This window comes from Hemitrygon akajei, chromosome 6 (genome assembly GCF_048418815.1).
Source record: "Hemitrygon akajei chromosome 6, sHemAka1.3, whole genome shotgun sequence".
Taxonomy (NCBI): domain Eukaryota; kingdom Metazoa; phylum Chordata; class Chondrichthyes; order Myliobatiformes; family Dasyatidae; genus Hemitrygon; species Hemitrygon akajei.
This window is the reverse complement of record NC_133129.1, coordinates 66431092-66451774: the sequence shown is the minus strand read 5'-3', so window position 1 is coordinate 66451774 and position 20683 is coordinate 66431092. Positions and strand designations below refer to the sequence as shown.

General features: G+C 43.4%; 1 protein-coding gene across 1 annotated transcript in view; it reads left to right on the top strand.

The window, feature by feature from the left end:
- Positions 1-20683, top strand: part of cemip2 (cell migration inducing hyaluronidase 2) — a 100797-nt gene that overhangs the window by 21751 nt on the left and 58363 nt on the right. Inside the window, exons 3-6 of the mRNA XM_073048544.1 lie at positions 4149-4289; positions 7882-8440; positions 14115-14284; positions 16012-16200. Coding sequence (XP_072904645.1) covers positions 4149-4289; positions 7882-8440; positions 14115-14284; positions 16012-16200 — 1059 coding nt within the window. The remainder of the gene's footprint in view (positions 1-4148; positions 4290-7881; positions 8441-14114; positions 14285-16011; positions 16201-20683) is intronic.

The window sequence follows — 20683 nt, the reverse complement described above, 5'->3', positions numbered from 1 at the left end:
CAGAAATCGCTGTCCTCTCATCTAAACCTATTTTCTCTGGTTCTTGATTCCCAAGACTGGGATAAAGGCTGTGTTCACCCTTTGCCAGCCTCTCATGATTTGTATAACTTTAACATCACCCTCCATTCTCCTTTGCTCCAGTGAAGAAGTGCTTAAGCTATCTGCATAACGAAGTGCCTCGAGTTCAGCAACATCCTCATAAATCCCCTTTGAAATCTTTCCAGCATAATGGTATCCTTCCTTTTGCAAAGTGACCAAAACTGAATACAGTATCCCAACTGGGACTTCAGCATCATCTTGTACATCTGCAGCATAGAATTTCAGCTTCTATACTCAGTGCCCTGCGTGCCAAAACCTCATTCCACGTCATGTCTACCAGTGATGCCAGGGAACCTTGTGTTCTGTTCCACCATACTCCCCACTGTAAAAGCCCTACCCTCATTTGACCTCCCAGAATGCAACACCTCACTCAGCCAAATTAAACTCCATTTGCCATTCCTTGGCCCAGTAGATCAAGTTCTGTAAATCCTCCTCCAATCATTGATCTAGAAGACACCTAGTAATTGGCCTAGTACTGACCCTTGGGGAACACTGTTATTCATAGGCCTCCAGTCTAGAAAAAGCCATCATCACCATCTTCTTTCTACAATTAAGCCAATTGTGTATCCAACTAGCCAGCTTTCCCCAGATCCCATGTGATCTAACTTTCCACAGCAGTCTACCATGCAGAACATTATCAAGGCCTTACTGAAATCCATATAGACTACATCCGTTACCTCCCCATCTCCTTTCAGCTGTCTTATCATCCCTCCTGTATCTGGTTCCACTTACCCTCACTGTCTCTACTTTTTTCCTGTTCCCTCCTCTTATCTGGCTCCACCTGCCCTTTTTTTTTTCTCTCTCCTTACCTGTTTCCACTTGCCATCCACCAGCTCCTATCACCTAGCAGTCTCTGTCCCATTCCTCTCTTTCACCTTATACTGGCTATCTTTCCTCTCCAATCTCCTTCCTGATGCAGGGGCTCAACCCAAAGTACTGACCATCCCTTTGCCTCCACGGATGCTGCCTTGCCCGGCCGTGTTCTGCTTCTAACACTTGCAGTGTGTTTCAAACCCCTACCCCTCTCTCTGTTTCAAAAAAAAAGTTGCCTTATAAATCTCCTTTTTAAATATCCCCTCTCACCTTAAGCCCATGTCCTTCAGTATTTTGCATTTCCAGGGGAAAAAGTCAATCTGTATCCCTCTGTTCCTGGTCTCGTCATGTGTATGTTTCAACGCCTCTTAAACTTAGCCAACTTACCTGCTTCTGCTGCCTCCCCTGCAACACGTCACACACTCTGGGAGGGGGTAGGTGGGAAGACAAACTTCCAATAAACTTTCACTCTCTTGTGTTAAACCTGTGCTCTATTGTATTTGACATTTCTGCTCTGGGGGAAAAATACCACATTCAGTCCCTTGTAAGAGTATTCAGTCCCCAACCCATTGAGTATTACAACCAAGGATTTTGATCAATTTAACTGACAACTTTTATTTGTGAATTCACGTGCTCCTTTTTCACATTAGACGCCCCCCGTATTCATCCCTCTTTGCACAGTACTTAGTTGAACCACCTCCCGCAGCTGTTACAGCCAGAAGTCATTTTGGGTAAGTCTCTATTAGCTTTGCACAACATGGTGGAGCAAGATTTCCCATTCCACCCTGCAAAATTGCTCAAGCTGTGCCTGGTTAGTTGGGGAGTGACAGGATACAGCAATCTTGAAATCTTGCCAGAGATTGGACCTGACAGAAAGAGGGGATATTTATTCTTATGAAGTCATTGAAAACAAGTTTCTACATGAAAATATTGGGTGAGTTGGTAAGGTAATATCCAATATTGCACCTGAGGAAAGCTAGCATAGTAATTACAAAGGGGATTAATCCTTTTTTAGCCTCAATTTTGGTTTTTAATTATTAGTTGTCAAGTTCTGGAATTTTTCTTTTGATTTGACATAGAACCATAGAACACTACAGCACAGTACAGACCCTTCAGCCCTCCATGTTGTGTCGACCCATATAATCCTTAAAAAATGATGCACAATATTTTGTAGATGAGCTCAAAAGTCCTACTTCAATATATTTTAAATTTAGAAAATGATACAGTAAAATGTGAAAATGGTTGTGGGGGCTGAATGCTTTTTCAAGACACTGTATCGTACTTATGCATTTTGTAATTTTATATACTTCTGTGATTGCCTTTCATCTTCTGATGTGTCTGAGAAAATAAGCCAGGTTTGCTCAATCATTTGTTATAGCTAATACCCTTCAATCCAGGCAACATCCTGCTGAACATATCCACCCTTTTCAAAGCCTCCGCATTATTCCAAATGTCACTGAACCAAAATTTTATAGAGCTGCAACGTGACTTGCTGACTTTTGTCCTCTCCGATGAAGGGAAGCATGCCGCCGCAGATTCACTTATTTATCATATGTACTTCAAAAGAAAGACATCGTTCGTGTTAGCAACCAGCACAGCCTGAGGATTTTCTGAGGACAGCCTGCAAGTGTCACCACACATTCCAGTGTCAGCATAGCATGCCCACAATGTTTGGCAAGATCCCGTGTCCTTTCAGAGTTTTGTGTGCAGTTGTTTGAAGAATGAGTGGGATGTCTAAGAAACCGACAAAATTCTAATGGGATTGACAGACTAGCTACAGGGAGGATATTCCCAATGGCTAACGTTCAGAACCAGGACCACGGACTCGGGATACAGAGCATTCCTTTTAGAACTGAGACAGGGAATTTCTTTGCCCTGATGAACACGTGTAAGTCCCTACTTCAGGAAGCAGCGGTTAGTGTAGTCATTCTATAGCGCTAGCAATGACCAAGTGGGGTTCGACTCCCGTCACTGTCTGTAAGGAGTTTGAACGTTGTCTCTGTCATCGCGTGCGTTTCCTCTGGTTGTTCCAGTTTCCTTCCACACTCCAAAGACATGGTCACGGTTAGTGGGTGGTTGGCGCCGGAGGCATGGTGCTATTTGTGGGTTACCTCAGCACAATCCCAGCTGATTTAATTTGCTATAACTACCGGTAGTACATTTCACTGTATATTTTGATGTTTATGTGACAAATGAAGCTCATCTTTTTCTCTTATCATTAAACATAGTCAAGAAGAAGTTGGTGATGTTTCTTGATATGAGGGGAAAGTGGGAATAGGGCTCTATAGTAAGTGACCAACCCCTGATCATGTTTCCAATTCTGCTTCTCCAGCCAAAACTAGTCACTATCCTTGGTAGAGAATGAAAATATTTTGTGGTTTTGCTCCTACATCCCCATATCACTGAATTAATTATCAGAAACTTAGCAAAATGCAGGTACAAAGTTTTGGTTTCTCAGTCTGGGAATTGATGCCCATCAAGCAGACGCATTGTGAGCATTTGAAAGGGAACAGGATAAAAAGTGCTATTGGGAATGGGGAGGAAAGGCTTTGAAAGAGCTAGCCTGGTCTTGATGGGCTGATCAGCCACCTTTGCTGCTTACCCTGATGGAGATCTGAGAGCATTGGATAAATCAGAACCTCAGTCACTGGGGGCACTTTGAAGATGGTGGATTCAGGAAGGACTTTGAAATGCAAGGGGAAATGAGCATTCGGAATGTGGTATTTGAAAGAGCAGAAACCCGACAGGGTTGAGTGCTGGGAGGTATAGTATGAAGATGATAGCCTGCAGGGCCTCTAGTTGTATTGTGATAATAACATGACTCCTTCTAGAACTAGCGAAGCCCGGAGCAGAAAATGAAGCCATTTGGCCCCTTGTGTCTCTGACAGCTCTTTGGAATGAGACCCAACTCTTTCCCACAGGCTGGTAATTTATTTCTTTTTGGCTAATTATCCAATTTCCCCCTCTAAGTGCTGCTGTCACCACCCTTTCACCAAGCACATTTCCAGATCATAACCCCTCACCACCTCGCCTGGCCCTTTCACCAACCGGTACTTTCAGTCTATGGCCCCCCTGCTAGTTTGAAGCAATTTCCCCTTGTTGATTCTGTAACCCGTCATAGTTTTATCAAAAGGAAAAAGTGCTTAAGATGCGGAATCCTGGAGTCGTGCCGTCTCGGCAGAGGATAATCTCCAGTGGCTGGTAACTGATGTGGATTATTTGCTGTGTTGTTTCAGAGAACTGTCCAGATCATCAGCTGGGATTTACAAACTGGGACCCGGGTCACAATGAACAGAGGCGAGTTGTCATCGGGAAGGGTGATCGGTTTAGACTGGTTTCATCGGCTACGCTTCACTCCATCACCATTCAACAAGGAGGTGAGGTGGCAATTGCATTGTTCAAGTCTATTCCTGGATTCTTGTGATTAACTCTGTGAAGTACTTCCAACCTCCTGGTTCAGAGGTGAGCGTACAACTACTAAGGTCTACATCTATCCCTGAACCATCCTTGCTTCCCACCCCCTGCAACACAACCCCTGCACTCACCTCTATCCCCACCACCAACCTTAAATAGAGCATAGAACATTATAGCACACAGCTGGCCCACAATACTGTGCCAACCTTATAACCTGTCCTAAGATCAATCTAACCATTCATGGCCCTCCATTTATCATCCATGTGCTTATCTAAGAGTTTCCTGAATGTCCCACACAAAGTGCTGGAGGAACTCAGCAGGTCAGGCAGCATCAATGGAAATGAATAAACAGTCACCATCTTCAGAGTCTTGAAGAAGGGTCTCGGCCCAAAATGTCAACTGTCTATTCCTTTCCAAAGCTGCTGCCTGACCTGCTGAGTTCCTCGAGCATTTTGTTTGTATGCGCATTGCTCTGGGTTTCCAGCATCTGCGGGCATTCTTGGTGTATGTTCTTTAATGTCCCTACTGTATCTGCTTGTACCGCCACCCCTGGCAGCATGTTACATGCATTCACCACTCTGTTTGAAACAAACCTTGCCTCTGACAACACCTAGACTTTCCTCCAAAGTTGTGCCCCCTCCGATTAGCTCTGTATTTCTTTCTGTTGGCCTTGTGTTTCAACTTTGTCTCTTCAGTTAGTTTTACTTTGTTTTTGTTCTAGTTTCTCTTCCCTTGCCCTCTTCACACCCTACTTGGTATTGGTTTATTAATATCATATATGTTGAGATATAGTGGGAAGGGTTTGCATGCCATGCATAAGCAGATAGAGGAAAGAGAACTGAATACAGAACATGGTGCAGCAGTTATAGAGGAAAAGCAATGCAGTTCAACAAGTGCAAGAACTACAGTGAGGTAAATTGGAAGATCAAGAGTTCACTTTTAGCATATGTGCTAAAAGTTGAAGTGTCTGACAGTAGTGGGCTGGAATCTGCCCTTGAGCCGGGTCCGAAGTAGTGGTTTCAAGCTTTTGTATCTTCTGCTCAATGGAAGAACAAAGAACTGTATTGTGTACAGTTCTGGTCACAGAATTATAGGAAAGATGTCAACAAAATAGAGAGAGTACAGAGGAGATTTACTAGAATGTTACCTGGGTTTCAGCACCTAAGTTACAGAGAAAGGTTGACAAGCTAGGTCTTTATTCTTTGGAGTATAGAAGGTTGAGGGGGGACTTGATAGAGGTATTTAAAATTATGAGGGGGATAGATAGAGTTGACGTGGATAGGCTTTTTCCATTGAGAGTAGGGGAGATTCAAAAAAGGGGACATGAGTTGAGGGTTAAGGGGCAAAAGTTTAGGGGTAACACAAGGGGGAACTTGTTTACTCAGAGGGTGGTAGCTGTGTGGAATGAGCTTCCAGTAGAAGTGGTAGAGGCAGGTTCGATATTGTCATTTAAAAAAAATTGGATAGGTATATGGACAGGAAAGGAATGGAGGGTTATGGGCTGAGTGCAGGTCGGTGGGACTAGGTGAGAGTAAGCGTTCAGCACAGACTAGAAGGGCCGAGATGGTCTGTTTCCGTGCTGTAATAGTTATATGGTTATATAAGCTGCTGGAGGAACTCAACAAGTCAGGCAGCATCTGTGGAGGGAAATGGCGAGTCGACGTTACAGGTTGAGACACATCATCAGGACTGAAAGAATGATCCTTGATTATGGTGGCTGCTTTCCTGAGGGGCAATGCATACTATAGAAAATAGGTAGCCTTCTCAGTGACCTTGGTGGTAAGGTGATTAAGTAGCCAGAGAAGTAATCTATTGACTAGAACCATTGTTCGGGAAATGTGAGTTCAAATCCCATCATGCACCAAGACTTTAAATAATGACTTTAGCCAGAGAGTGGTATATCTGTGGAATCCTTTGCCACAGATAGAGGCCATGTCATTGGATATTTTTAAGGCAGAAGTTGATAGATTCTTGATTGGTCAGGGCATGAAGGGAAAGAGGGAGAAGGTGGGAGATTGGGGCTGAGAGGAAAATGGATCAGCCATGGTAAAATTGAGGAGTAATCTTGATGGGCCAGATGGACTAATTCTGCTCGTATATCTTATGATCTATGATCTTATGAGATAGAAAGCAGGACGAAGCAGGAAATCTGTTTGATGTTACCTTGTGATTCTGGACCCTGAACTATTCTAGCAAGCCACTCAGTTAGGTTAAGGTCATTCAAATAAATGGCCACAGTATCAATAACAACTGAATATAAAAATACCATTAGTACCTGTCTTATAATTTGTAATTGATTTATTTTTGTTAAATGTACTGATATACAGTGGAAAGCTATGGTTTTGTCTACCATCCAGAAAAATCATTCCACACATAAATATGTTGACGTAGTACAAAATGAGAAAGAAAGAATGTAGTGTTTCCAGTCACAATTACAGAAAGAGTGCAGTGCAGGTAGACAAAGTGGAATGGCAATGATGAGTTACCTGTAGATTGAGAGATAAAGAGTTAAATTTTTTTGTAAAAGAGGTTCGTTCAAGAGTCTTGTAGCAATGGTATAGAAAGTCTCTGTGACCCCAGTAGTACATGTTCTCAAACTTCCCTATCTTCTGCCCAAAGGGAGGACGAGAAGAAAGAATGATGCGGTAGGTCATTTTAGATTCTGTGCATTTAGTAGTAGTTCGTAATTCTCTTATAGAATTGTGCTAAAATCAGCAATTTATGAATATACAGCACTGTCTGGTGTTACTGTTTAAGCTGGAAAGTTTCACATTTCAGGTCAAGGTCCATGGTCTAAACTGGTTGGTGTGGGAGATTAAATGGTGGTCTTCTGGAGATATTTAACATGATGAAAGGATCTGATGGGGTAGAGGGAGAGAGACTCCTCCAGTGAGGGATTGAGCAACGCAAAACAAAGAGCATAATCTTAAAGTTGGAGTTGGCTAGTTCATAGGTGGTGGTGGCAACAAATCTCTATGTAAAAGGACCGTGGAATTGGGAATCATCTCTTCCCTTACCCTTGAGTCTTAGATGTTGCTGTCACTTGGGAATTAGTGGACAAACTTGAAATTGAGATTAAGGGATAAAAAAAACCTACTGGAGGACCTCAGTGGGTGAGGCAGCATCCGTGCAAGGAAATGGACAGTTGATGCTACGGGTCGAGGGCGTTCATCTGGACTGAACAACAGAGGGAGATGGCTGGTATAAATAAGTGAGTGGAAGGAGTGGAACAAGAGCTGGCAAGTGATAGGTGAGTGCAGGTGAGGAGGGGAGACAGTTAGATGGAGGAGCGAAGACTGGGAATAGCACAGAGGCTGGACGGTGCTAAGTGAAAGATTGAGAAATGTTTCTTAAATGGGATATGTGGAGTGAGATTTAAATTGGTTGCCTTCCTAGTTGAACAGTAGAATGACTTTGGAGGTGGATGATCATCTGCTTCTATCTCCCATGAGAGCAAAGAGAGACTCTTCCTCATTCCTTGTTTGGTCTCGGAGCCAGATCGTACACCTTTACAATGTCAGCATTCTGAGAGCCGTCTCTTTTTGTATTGCGCAGGAGTGTTGGTCTTTGCTGACAGCAAGGATGGTTCCAGAAACATTTCCTTAAAGTGCAACTACATCCTGGTGAAGGATGGAGGGGCGCTTCACATCGGAGCAGAGAAATGCCGCTATAAATCTCGAGCCACCATCACGCTGCGCGGCCGGTCGGACAAGGGTGAAGAGGTGCCGGGCTTTGGCAAGAAGTTCCTGGGGGTGGATGCCGGCGGCACGCTGGAACTCCACGGGACCGCCAAGACGGCATGGACGCTGCTGGCCAAGACCTTGCCGCCTTCCGGTCTGGAGTTTGGGTCGTACGCTGAGAGGCCACCCACCCGGGGTTTGAATGTCCGTGTGGTGGACCAGGACACGGGGCAGGTGCTGCTGGCAGACAGGTTCGACACACACGACTTTGCCAATGAAAGCATAAGGCTCCAGAACTTGCTGCAGTCCCAGGACTCTGGCAGGATCATCGCCATTGCAGTGAGGGACTCTGCTGCCAAGAATCTCCTTCAGGAGACAAAATACTCTATTCAGAAGCTGCTCGGCAGTAGACTCGTTCACGACTTGAGATACAGGTGAGATGTAATTGAGTTACTCATTCTCGCAGAGGATGCCTTTAATAATTTGTGTTGAAAATGCAATCACTACTAATAACCTTGTGTTTTTTTTTTCCTGAATGGTACAGGGCTCAGCTAGCAGTAACACTGCCTCTCTGTGACCACATGGGTGCTCTAGTTTCCTTCCACATCCCAAAGGGTGGTAGATTAAATGGTGCCTCTAACTTGTCCCTAGTGTGTAGCTGAGTGGTAGAATATGGGGAGAAATGCAGGAATGTGGCAAGAGCTAAATGGAGGAATGGGATTACTTGGTGAACCAAAACAGACTTGATGGGCCGAACGGTAAGGAACATGGTTTAATAACAAGGCATTGGTCATTTTTTGAATTTCTCCCCTCATTGGAAGAGACTACAGGTGAGAGACATACAGAGTCACTTAGAGTTAGCAGGCAGCAAGAAGAGGAGAAGTAGCTAATTGTCCATTATCGCAAAAATGTCAGAGTCTAGAAAATGGGAAGTGTTGTTGCCACTGTGTTGGTGAGGGCATACCTTAGAACTATGTACCGTTCTGGTCTCCTCACCCCGAGAAAGATGACGACAGCTTCAGAGACAGTTGGAAAGTGATTCACTAGACTAATGCCTGGGTTGAGAGGAGTGTCTCATCAGGAGAGGTTAAATAGGTTGGACTGCAATCTCTAGAATTCTTGAGAATGAGGGGTAACGTTATTGAAACATATGAGATCCTAAGGGGGCATGATGGAGTACATGTTGAAATGTTTTTGCCAATGGGAGGGTCTCAAACAAGGGGCCAGAATTTCAAGTTAATGGGCTTGGCATTAACACCTATCTACATATAAATTTCTTCTTGCAAAGAGTGATGAGTCTCTGGGCTTCTGTCTTTGAGTACAGTCGACACTAGAAGTATTTAAAATGGAGAAAGGTACATTTTCTTTAAAAGATCAGGTAATCGAGGGCTAAGGGAACTGGCGCAGAGGAGGAATTGAGACCTGGGGTTATTTAGCCATGATATTGAATGGTGGGACATGTGTTCTCCCCGATTGTATTTTCCTGTGTTTCCCTTTAAGTCTGATAGGTCATTTGGCTTCAGCTCTGTTCCAGATCTGTTCCTGTTTGAGCAACTTGGACTGTGAATTTTGCATTTCCCAGTCAGCATTGCTCCAGCTGTGACTTACTCTGACTTCAGGCTACTATCTGAAATTCAAATCTATAAATTTATTAATCACTTGGGTTCTGATTGGCATTTATTGTCCTTCCCTTGACAAGGTGGTGGAGAGTTTCCTTTTGAATGGTTGCAGTCCATCTTCACATGGACATGATAGTAGTGTGCCCATGTCTGAGGGCATCTAAGATGGGGAGATGCACAAAGGCATTTCTTAGAAAGAGCACAATTCCAGCTTTTAATTTAACATGAACACCGTCAATGCAATTTGATGGTTAAATAGTGATGAAGCTGAAGAAACTGTTAGACAACAACCCGAGACAATGGATGGAACCAGCACAAAGAATGCAAGTTGCCTGTAAATACAATTTTTCCACGAATGTCCAGAGCTCCATTTAAGCTGGGTTCTCGTGCAGGATCCATGATCTGAACGCGAGCCATTCCCCCTTCCGCAAGTAGTTTCCTGGCTGGCATGTCTCAAGTTGGTCGAGATCTCAGAATAAGGGGTCAGGTTTCTCACTTGGATAAGGGTAGTTCTCGTGATTGTAGATCTTTGTAATTTGCTTCAATAGATTGAGAAGTTGAGTACAAGTTGCCTTAAAACTGAGATCAATTGACTTTTTGACTCCAGTGGGATCAAGGACTGTGGACAACTGGTAGGACAAACTGTGATGACATTCAATAGCAGGGCAGCTGAAGGGAGCAGATTGCTGATTCCCGATTCTGCATCCTGAGTTTTTTTTTTCTCCTGCTCTTTTTAAGAAATTTTTTGGGAACCTGACTCTTTGACTTGGCCCTGCTCTCAAATGTGCAAAGTATGATCTGATAACTCCTCTGTTTTGTCATATGCTTCCTAAATGCACGGCATAAAGACTTGCACATCTTGTGCAATCACCCACACTTCCAGTCAAGAGCCACAATGTAATGAGCAGGAATTTAACAGAATTACCCTGAGTGATGATTTAAAAAAAAATCCCTATCTTGGGCCAAAACTGGCCAAATGAATCTGTGATTTCCCTGTTCCTGATGACAGCATGAGCTTGGCTCTGAGTCACTGGAGACAGACCATCTGATGTAGAACCAGATTGCTCGGCATTGTATCTTGGCTCTGGGTGCGAAAAGATACCTTCATTCTTCCATGTAGATAGACTCTGTTTATCCCCACCCCCATTTCTCCTCCACACTTCCCAAAGGGACATAGCTGAGATATTGAACAAGAAGACCATTCTGTTCGTTGTAACCATTCTGGCGCATTGGAAGGGCAGTTCCCACTGGAAACAAGTCACAAAAAAGAACATGTTAGTCACCTTGAAATGCATTGTAGTCACTGTTGTCATGTAGAAAGCTTGGCAGCAGTTATTGAGCTCAGAAAACTTTCACAAAGGTTGAACGGGGGATGCATATCAACAGGAGAGTAGCGAGAGCTGCTCTGCAGACCTGAGTGGATCTCGGGATAAGGGCAGATAAGGCTTTGGTCTAATATCTCCCTGAGGCAGCACCTCCAGCAATGCTGCTTTCCCTTGGCAGTGCACTGGAGCATATGTCCAGATTTGTCCTTCTTCCTTGGATGTCTAGAGTGGGAATTGACTTCCAAGCAGAGGTGCTGCCCCGGGTGGCAGATGAAACTCAAGTCCCAGCTCGCTTTGTCTCCAGAGGGATAACTCTGTGTGCAAAACTGTTTCTCTTCCCTCGCTCTTCTCCTCCTCCGCACCTCAGAGACACAGATTTGTACTGCACAGAAACAGGCTTTTCAGCCCATCATACCTCGCCATCGAGCACCTATTTAATGCAGTTTTTGTGCTAGTGGATTTGAGAAAACCATCAGACGAGAATATTGGAAAGTAGGGGCTCAAATGACTTCGATGGGCTGAATGGTTTCCCCTTGCTTTTGTCCGCTCGAGTCTTGTACTTCCTATTGCTTTTTGGGGTCCTAATAGAGACAGTTCAGGAAACGTGTATTGGCTCAGGAGCTGCAAGACACTGCTCCACAGCTTTCTAGCTGGGCAGGGGAAACAAACATTAAAGGAGCAGTGTGCAGTGTCTGGTCTGAATGCCAGCATGGGTCTACATGCAAAGTAACATTGAGGTGGCTGTACGGAGAAGATGCCAAAATACACAGTGCAAAGAAACCATTTGCACTTTGGCTTGGAGTTCTGATTTGCTTGGCTAATTCCTTTAATAACTAGCTATACCAGTTAACCCTTGGAGATGATATCTAAATAGAATGTGGACATTGCATATAATGTGTGTATGGACGGCGAGTTATTAAACAGGCATTGGAGAAATTAACTCTGGAGTGCCATCAGGTGATTAATTGCTGAATGCCGTTTACAGCCCACAGACGAGACCCTTCAGCCCTGTGCTGTGCCAATGTTTCTGCTCCGCAGGAGTTTCCTCCCACTCCTTAAAGCCATCACTGCTCCTTGTGGGAGTGAGTTTTACGTTCTCACCACTTGCAGGGTAAAGATAATTGCTTTAGATTTTAAATTGGCTTATTACTAATTCACTTATTGCTCTTGATCAGGGCTGGTGATCTTTTTGAGAGCATGTGCCCTCTTTTTAAAAAAAAAAACAACTCATGTATCATTATACTTGTAAGCAAAGACTATCATTGATTAATGAAGTGGTAACATTAATGAAGAGTTTAAGGAAAAGTGGTGAGTCCTGTTGGTTATTATAGTCATTGTTTTACTATTAATAAAATGTAATGGCGATTGATTGAAATAAATGAAGCATTTTAGAGAACCTGTTAAAATTATTAATATTTTTAAAAGTCTATTGGAAAATAATAACACGTAGCGGTGTGCTACACACAGCGCTGGAATAACGACACGCAGACGGTGAGTTGCAGTTACGTTAAAGATTTATTCAAGCTTCGCAGCCTCGCTTTTAAGCCTTCCTGTTTCCGCCCTCCCCGGGCGGGAATACTGTAGGGGGCGCATATTCACGGTCCCTTCCCACGCGCGGGCTTTTCCCCGTGCTGATGAAGAAGGCCTGGCGCCCTTTTTGGGGCCGGCCTCTCTGCCGGCATGCGCCATTTTGTGAGCCGGTTCGAGTGCGCTGGAAAGTGGGTCATCACAAACATACCTATATGTGTTGTTATTGTCACCATTTATTATCCAAATACTGATGTGTACACCAGATTCACAAGAATTTCAAAACATGTTATCCAACATCACGCGTTCTTGCAACTGTGTAGCTGGCGCCAGTGGGACATTTCCTGTGAAAACATCTCACTGGTTGTAGTATCTGTAACATGTCACGGGTTGTAAAAAGAAATCATTCTCTGCATCGTTTGGGAGAAAAGGTAATTGATATGTATATTTTTATTATAGTGAGGTTTAAAGGTTGAGGGGCAGCACTGCATGCTGCTCGCCAACAAATTTTGCATGCACTATCTTGGGGAAACAGGTTCACTGCCTCTTTCTTGCTCCTGGTTGTCGTCTACCCCACAATGGGAACTGCTACATATCTAATCTGAGACTCCCCTATATAATCGCTTTTTTAAAAAAAAACCCTCTTGGTCTACCTGTTTCTTGAGAAATAGACACAGCTTATTAAAGAGCTAAAAAAACACTGCTGTAGAAATTCGCCAGGTCAAATATCATCTGTGGAGGCAAAGGGAGGGATGGCATTTCAGCTTGAGACTCTGTAGTTGGATAAATGATTCCAGCATTTGCAGTCGCTTGTGTCTGCAGTCTATTTAAAGTCTTTCCCGAAAAGTATAACCTCTGAGTTCCAGGAAAATCTTTTGCATTGCCAGTGCCTCTAACTCCTCTTTACCTAAAGAATTATGCTGGTTATACCTTGGAAAATATGCTTAATCAAATCTTGAATGGTTTAATATACTTTTTATATGGTTGGATAGTTTTTCTTTAAATACCTCATCTGGTGTTCAAACATTTGGAGAGGTGTCTTGTGCATTATTAGCATCGTGCATCTTCCATCTTGTCTCTTGCCTGTGTTGTAGTGAGAATGATGGGTTGATATCCTGTAAGAGAGTGTTCATACAGCTGTTTCACTTTCAACTTGCAGATCATTGAGGTTTTAGTGTTAATGTGGCTAACATGCATCTGCCAGTAAAGGGAGACCTGCATTTCCATGGTGCCTTTTGCCACGCAGAGAATGAAGTACATTTTGAAGTATGCTCACTGCTGAAATGTGGGAGTCACTCTGTACAGCAACTTCCTACAAACAGCAGTGTGATGATGACCAAATCATCTGTTATTTATTTCACTGTGCTTTTGATTAAGGCATAAATAATGTCTCCAGGGCACCACTGAAAACGCCACTTGGCGTCTTCGAAATGCTGCCACAGGACTTTTTAATCAGAGCAGATGGGACTTCACTTAACACCTGAGCCAAAAGATAGCACATCTACAAGTGCCTCTCTTCCTCGGTTTTGCACAGTGCATTTGGATTGGCTCGATGACAAATTCTAATTTCTTGTTCCTTTTGGTAGAAGTTAACCATTTTGACAATGATTCCTTTTGTCATTTTCTTTCCTGGATAGGCAAGCTTGGGCTTTTGTGGGTGTGATTGGTGCTGGAAACTCATCCTACAATGAATCCGTGCGTGACTATGAGAACCACGATACAAGAGGCAAAGCTGAAGCCCGCAAGGAGTTTGTGACGGTGGATGGGGTGAAGTTTGCTGTATCTGCATCGAGTCAGTGGAAGAAAGGTGCCCACAATTTAATCTTTTGGTTTGTAACTTTTCACTCGATGTGTGCACGTTTGAGCACAGATAATCTAGAGGAATTCAACAGGTCTGTGTGAGAGAAGGGGAGGGAATTGTTGAATTGTGCTGAACCCTGATGGAGAGTTATGACCTGAAACATTAACAGTTTCTCCAGCATACTGTTTGGTCCTTTAGACTCAAGCATCTGCTGTCTCTAATTATGAGTTTGAATTTTCTCTGACTTATTATTTTGTCAGTCATGCTGCTTTATTTTCTAATTTCTGTGCTTCTCTCCATTAAAGTAGTTGTTTCCAGGATCTATTGTAACAGCCATGAATTTGTCCTTGCATCTGAAAATCTTGTCTTCCTTGTATTTATTGGTCATGGGGCCAATTGGAATGGGTCACTGAGAAGGGAGGCAGTAAGGTGCCATCTTGTGGTGCTGTTGCATAGGGAGTTCTGGAATGCAAATCCACCAGTGGTGAAGGACCAGATTAGCAGAGAGTCTGTAAACGACGGCCTCGTCTTGTGTCTATTTCCATGAGTCTGTTGATGCTTCCTTGAAGTCTTTAACTGCCCTCCTCACAGGTAAACTGCAGCCACATTGCTGCCTTAGAAGGGGAGAACAGTAGCTGTAAGGGTCAAGTGGACTGTTTATGCAGTAAAAATTCAGCAGAAGGGCAGAATATCCATTCCCATCTTTGCTGAAGGGTTGGTAGTCTATCCTGGTCACATCACAACTGAGGTCATGCCAGTTCTTTCTAACTTCCCTGGAAGCACCCACTCCTGGGGCGAGGGAGCACAGATTTTTGTCCCGTTTTTTGCTCTATCATGAGGGTAGCTCGAAGCACCTCACAGCTGGTGAAGAACTCTCAAAGTGCAGCAGTTGCACATGGAGATGCAACTGCCAGTGGTGCAGACTGGGCTTCCACTGGGAACAAAATGGTATCGGGCAGATTACCAGGAGATGTTGACCATTGAGCCTCGCATATGAAGAGAGGATTTCTCCTATTCTGTTCAAAATTGTGTCCTGGGATCTTTTACTTCAATGTGACAAAATTTCAGAAGGCACTTCATTGATTTTAAACTCTGGGATGTCCTGAAGTTATTAAAGGCATTACAAAAGTGCAAGTTCATCTTTTTGTAAAGTCCAAGGCCAGGGGATTGTAAATATATTATTGAATCGCAAAATACTCCAGCTGCTGGAATTTGGAGTAATAAATAATCAGCTGAGCAGTGCCTGTAGAGGGAGGGAGAAAGGAGTTGTTGACATTTTGGGTTGAAATCCTGCAGGTTTTGACCCAAAACACTGGTGTTCCCTCCCCTCTCCTCTACCGCCCATCAATATCGGGCATCAAGCAAATGATCTGAGAGACCACTCTGCCTAGAGAGTGATGAGAGAACGGGAATGAATTTCAGTGAATAGCAGAGATGAGTTTAAGCGGAAGTTGGATAAACACGAGAGGTGGGAGAGGATGTGGGGAATGTGCTTAAAGAGTGGGATCGGAAGCAAAATTACTGTCAGGAACCATTTGATTCTCTGTTAAAGATGTGCATATCTTTAAAAATTTGTACAGATGACTAGTTAATTTAAAGCCACCATTTGTTTCACCATGTTGTTTCTGTAATTAGAAAGCTAAATGGTCCTGATTTTTGTCTCGCTCTCTTGTCTCCATCTTCCCATCATCCCCATTCATTCTTCCCTCTCCTGGCCCTGCTTTCTGCTCTAGGGATTCCACAGGCTGAGTTCCAGGTTGATGTGGCCGGGGGCTTGGTTCTGGAGCTGCTGGATGAGGTGGAAGGCTGGAAGGAGGGCGATAGGATCGTCATTGCGAGCACGGACTACTCCATGCACCAGGCCGAGGAGTTCACCATCCGCCGTTGCTCAGGTTCCAGAGCTCGACAGGTGGAGGTCACAGGTAGGTGGAAAAGGTGAAGGGGTAGGAAAGGAGAGACTCCTTTCTGACAGAGCAGAAGGCTGTTTGATATGTTTAATCTATGAGTCTTGGACCAACCTCCTTCCCTCTTCCCCTCTCTTCCCACCTTGTTTACCCCTCTCGTGTCTGTCAACTCTTTCCCCAATTCTCCCTCCACCCATCTGTACATGAGGGCTTTTTTACGTTGGCCAATTAACCTATGTGGGAAGGGATCAGACCATCTATAGGAAACACCATGCCATCAGAGACAGAAAGTGCTAATTTCACATGGACCAAACCCAGAGTTAAGATTGAACCCAAGTCGCTGGAACTGTGGATCTGGAACACTGGTCTCAAGTGTGGTTGACAGATGTGATTATCCTGATTAAATGCATCTTCCTCCTCTTTCCACAACTGCATTAACTCATGAAAAAGGCAGGTTAATCTCAGGAAAGGTTGGGAATAGAATAGATCTCCTTCACTAAGGGAAAAGAAAGCTGGTAATCGAGAACTTAAAGATACCAATGCTGACTTGACTATGAAGGCATAATCCCAACATGGTAGAAAATACCCTACTCTTTAAGACAAGTGAAACTTTGATAGAATGTTAGTGATTTTTTTTCAGGAGTCTGGCACCGCTGGCAACATCAGCACGTGTTGCTCTTTCCTTACAGGCTACTTCAGAGCTAACAGTCATCCAAATTGCTGTTCAGTCATTAACAAAGGATATCAAGTCAAGTTTATTGTCATTTAACTATGTACATGTATACTGTCAACTGAGACAATGTTTCTCCAGACCAGCATGTAAGGCACAGTAGGACACAAATCACACATAGAACACACAGTAACTAAGAATTAAATCTACAAATGAATTATGCTCAGATAACGAAGTAAAGTGCCTAAATTAAATATTGCAGTGTAGAGTACAAATTACTGGTGACACTTCAGATTTGGTAGGGAGTTCAGACCCTTGCACCTACTCCCTTTTATTGATGGCGCAGACGTTTTGTGTTGTTTTTGATAGTAGATTTCTCTTTAGCAGTAAGGTAGATGGCCATAGACTTTTCCCCCAGGGAAGGGGAATCTAAAACTAGAGGGCATGAGGCTTAAGGTGAGAGGAGAAAGATTTAAAGGGCACCAGAGGTACAAGATTTCCATGCAGAGGGTAGTGTGGATGTGGAATGAGCACCTTGGTTGACTTGGGCAAGTTTGGCCGTAGTGCATGAATTTGTGCTGTAATCCTCTATAGCTCCTAAGTCTATAACAAAATACAGGTTTGTAGGCAGTTTTACAAAGAGGTTGATTCGTATGATTTTCCTTAATTACAGTGGTGAAGATTTCAAACACGGTTTCTTGCAGGAAAGTGCAAACCCTGAACTCAAGGTTTTCTTTAATCTGTGCATGCCAAAAATTCCAAGGATGCTGCCAGTGTCGAAGTGATAGAGGCAAATACCAGTTAGTCTCAGCATCACTACTGCCAGGGTGATCAGTTGTACCGTGATTCTCTCCAGCTTGGTAACAAAAGCCTGAGTGTGTTCTGCACATGGAAAAAAATGATGTGTTTTGCAACAATTACATATTTATTTAATAAAGACTCAATTATAATATCAGAGAAGACAGATGATTAAAATATTAGGGTTAGTTGTCCAGAAATCTATACAGACAGACTATATAAATGTTTTTAAATTATTTGTTTACTGGCTGTAGGTGCAGCTGATGAGATTTAATACCCATTCCTGAATGTCCTTGAATTAGTGGGAGTGATGTCCCATCCTGAGCTGCTGCTGCTGCTGTGTGTTGCTCTGTAATTGCTGCTGATTTGGGAATCCCTGGACTTGGAACCATTGACGATGAAGGACTAGTGATATATTTCAGAGTCGGATCATGTGTGACTTGCACGTTGCATCTACTGCCCTGCTTTGCTGAAGGGAGAGCTGATGGGTTTGGCAGATGTTGGAGCAGCAGTTTGGGCAATGCATTTTGTCAGTGGCGTGTGGTGCGTCACACAGGCGTTGTGCACTGGTCATGGAGGAGGAGGACGTTCAGGGAGGTGACTGCATTGATCGGATAGGATCTATGAAGTGCTTACCTCTTTCAGCCCAGGGAGAAGGGGTGAGGCTGTAAAACACAATGAGAGTCTGCTGCCACAGCACAGGTTTCCCCCGTCACCTGAAAGTAGAGCGTTCCCATGAAGCCTTTCGTAAGCCGAAACGGCGTAAAGCGAAGAAGCAAATACCATGAATTTATATGGGAAAAATTTTTGAGCGTTCCCAGACCCAAAAAAATAACCTACCAAATAACACATAAAACCTAAAATAACACTAACATATAGTAAAAGCAGGAATGATATGATAAATACACAGCCTACATAAAGTAGAAATAATGTATGTACAGTGTAGTTTCACTTACCAGAATCAGGAAGATTTAGTCAAAACTGATTTGTAGAAAAAAAAATCGGCACGTACACGCACGCACACACACCTACCCACGCAAGGCTTCACGGTCATGGTCGTCTTTCTCAGGGTAAACACAAGTTTAAAGTGGGCGCCATTTTTCATAAAAGTGAAAATCCTCTTCGGATTTCTTTCGGATTAGCGAAAACAGGTATTAATGTAGGTCTTTACTTTCATAAAGTGGGGGACACCTGTATATATCTCTTGCCTTCTCTCATGGATTTTGAATAGTAACCTTGGCTGTTCTGAAAGCCGAGGATGATGGGGCTGACTTGAGGTATGTGGTAAACTTTGGTATAGAGCTATATGTTGCTCTAGTGACCTGAAGGGATAGTGCAATTGATTATTAAATTGATAAATTTGTGCCTGCAGTTAATATCACGTGTGCTTTCCAGCTGTTATAACAGCAGGGTATTTGATCACATCTCTAACTGTGAAGCAGAACCATCACAATGAGATAACGTTGTGCAAACTGGAGTTGTATTCTTTGGAAGTTAGAAAATTAGGGGGTGTTTCTTGGAAATGTGAGATTTGAAGGGAAAGAGTCTAAATGGAAAGGGGGAAAGAGCAGGTATATAATCAGCAGATTAGGCAATAGCCTGTTGATTGGTGGAACTAGTTTGATGGGCTGAATGGTCTCCTTTATCCATATTTCTTGAGACCATTGATGCAACAGGTGTTAAATGGTGAAGAAGTATATTTATTATGGCAGCTACTAGGCAGTGGTTTTGCCCCAGAACAGGATATAGTTGCTGACAAACAGTGAGAGTGCTGGGAAAGGCAGTGTAGAGCGGACAGTTCCCCTGAGCAGAGCCCGTGGCTGGGAGTAAATGGAAGATCCTGCACATTTGCTGGTTAAACAGCTGAGCTCAGACCATGGACTGCTGCATGCTGCACCTTGCAATTCGGAGAGGGAATTGTTTTACCTCCTGCCAGTGAATAATAAATATAAAATTATTACTTGCTTTCAAAATAAATAAATTCTCCCATTCTGTGTTAGTCCAATTCTAATACATTTATCAGCTAAAACCATTACTAAATTATAAAAGTAGTTACGGAAATTCTGAAATGGGGAATGGGAGTTCAGAGTGGTAGAGGAATGTAAAGCTAAAATAACTAGGTACTATGTTGTATGAGTTAGTGTAAAATGACTGTTGAGGTCTGGGTATGTCTGAGTATTTGAGGATGGGGGCTTGCAGAGTTTATAACTAACACCTCAAGCAGTGAGAGTGAAGCGCCTGTGAGGAAGCCCCTGCCGAGGTTACCCCTGACTACGAGGGATCAGGAGAAAGAATGATATTATATAAAATTTTCAATAGCACCTGCTAGGGGCAATGTAAAGTGCTTTGCAGACAATGAAATGCATCATGCAGTGTGGTCATTTTTGTAACCTAGCAACCTATTGATAGACAGCAAGCTTCCACAAACTGCAATGGTCATGATGACAATATGGGTGACCTTTTTATTTTAACAATGATGGACGGGCAAGATCTCCTTGACTGATTGATAGCTTTCTGAAGTATAAGATTTGGGTATTAAAATAAGCATTATCCCACAACATCAGTGGTGTATTCTATAAAAGGAAAGGTTGACAAGTTTGCTTGTGATTGGATTCTTCTCTCAGCCTTTCTACTTGAGCTTCTTGAAGCCTTTTGTTCAGTGTTTTTGCTTCGCTTGAGACTAGTTCCGCAGGACGGCTTGGTAGCGTAGTGGTTAGCACAATGTTTTACTGCATTGGCAACCTGGGTTCAATTCCTGCCACTGCCTCTGAGGAGTTTGTATGTTCCGGGTGCTCCAGTTTCCTTCCCAATCCAAAAGATGTACCAGTCGGTAGGTTAAGTGGTCATTAAATTGTCTTGTAGTTAGGCCAGGGTTAACTCAGGAATGGCCTAATCTGTGGTGTATCTCAGTAAGTATTGCTGGACAGTCAGTTTCTTCAATGCTGCTCAGCCGGTCAAGCAGCGTCTGTAGAAAAAGAAACCGTGTTAATACTTCCGGCTGTGTTTCCTGGTTCCCAACATCTGGATTTTTGT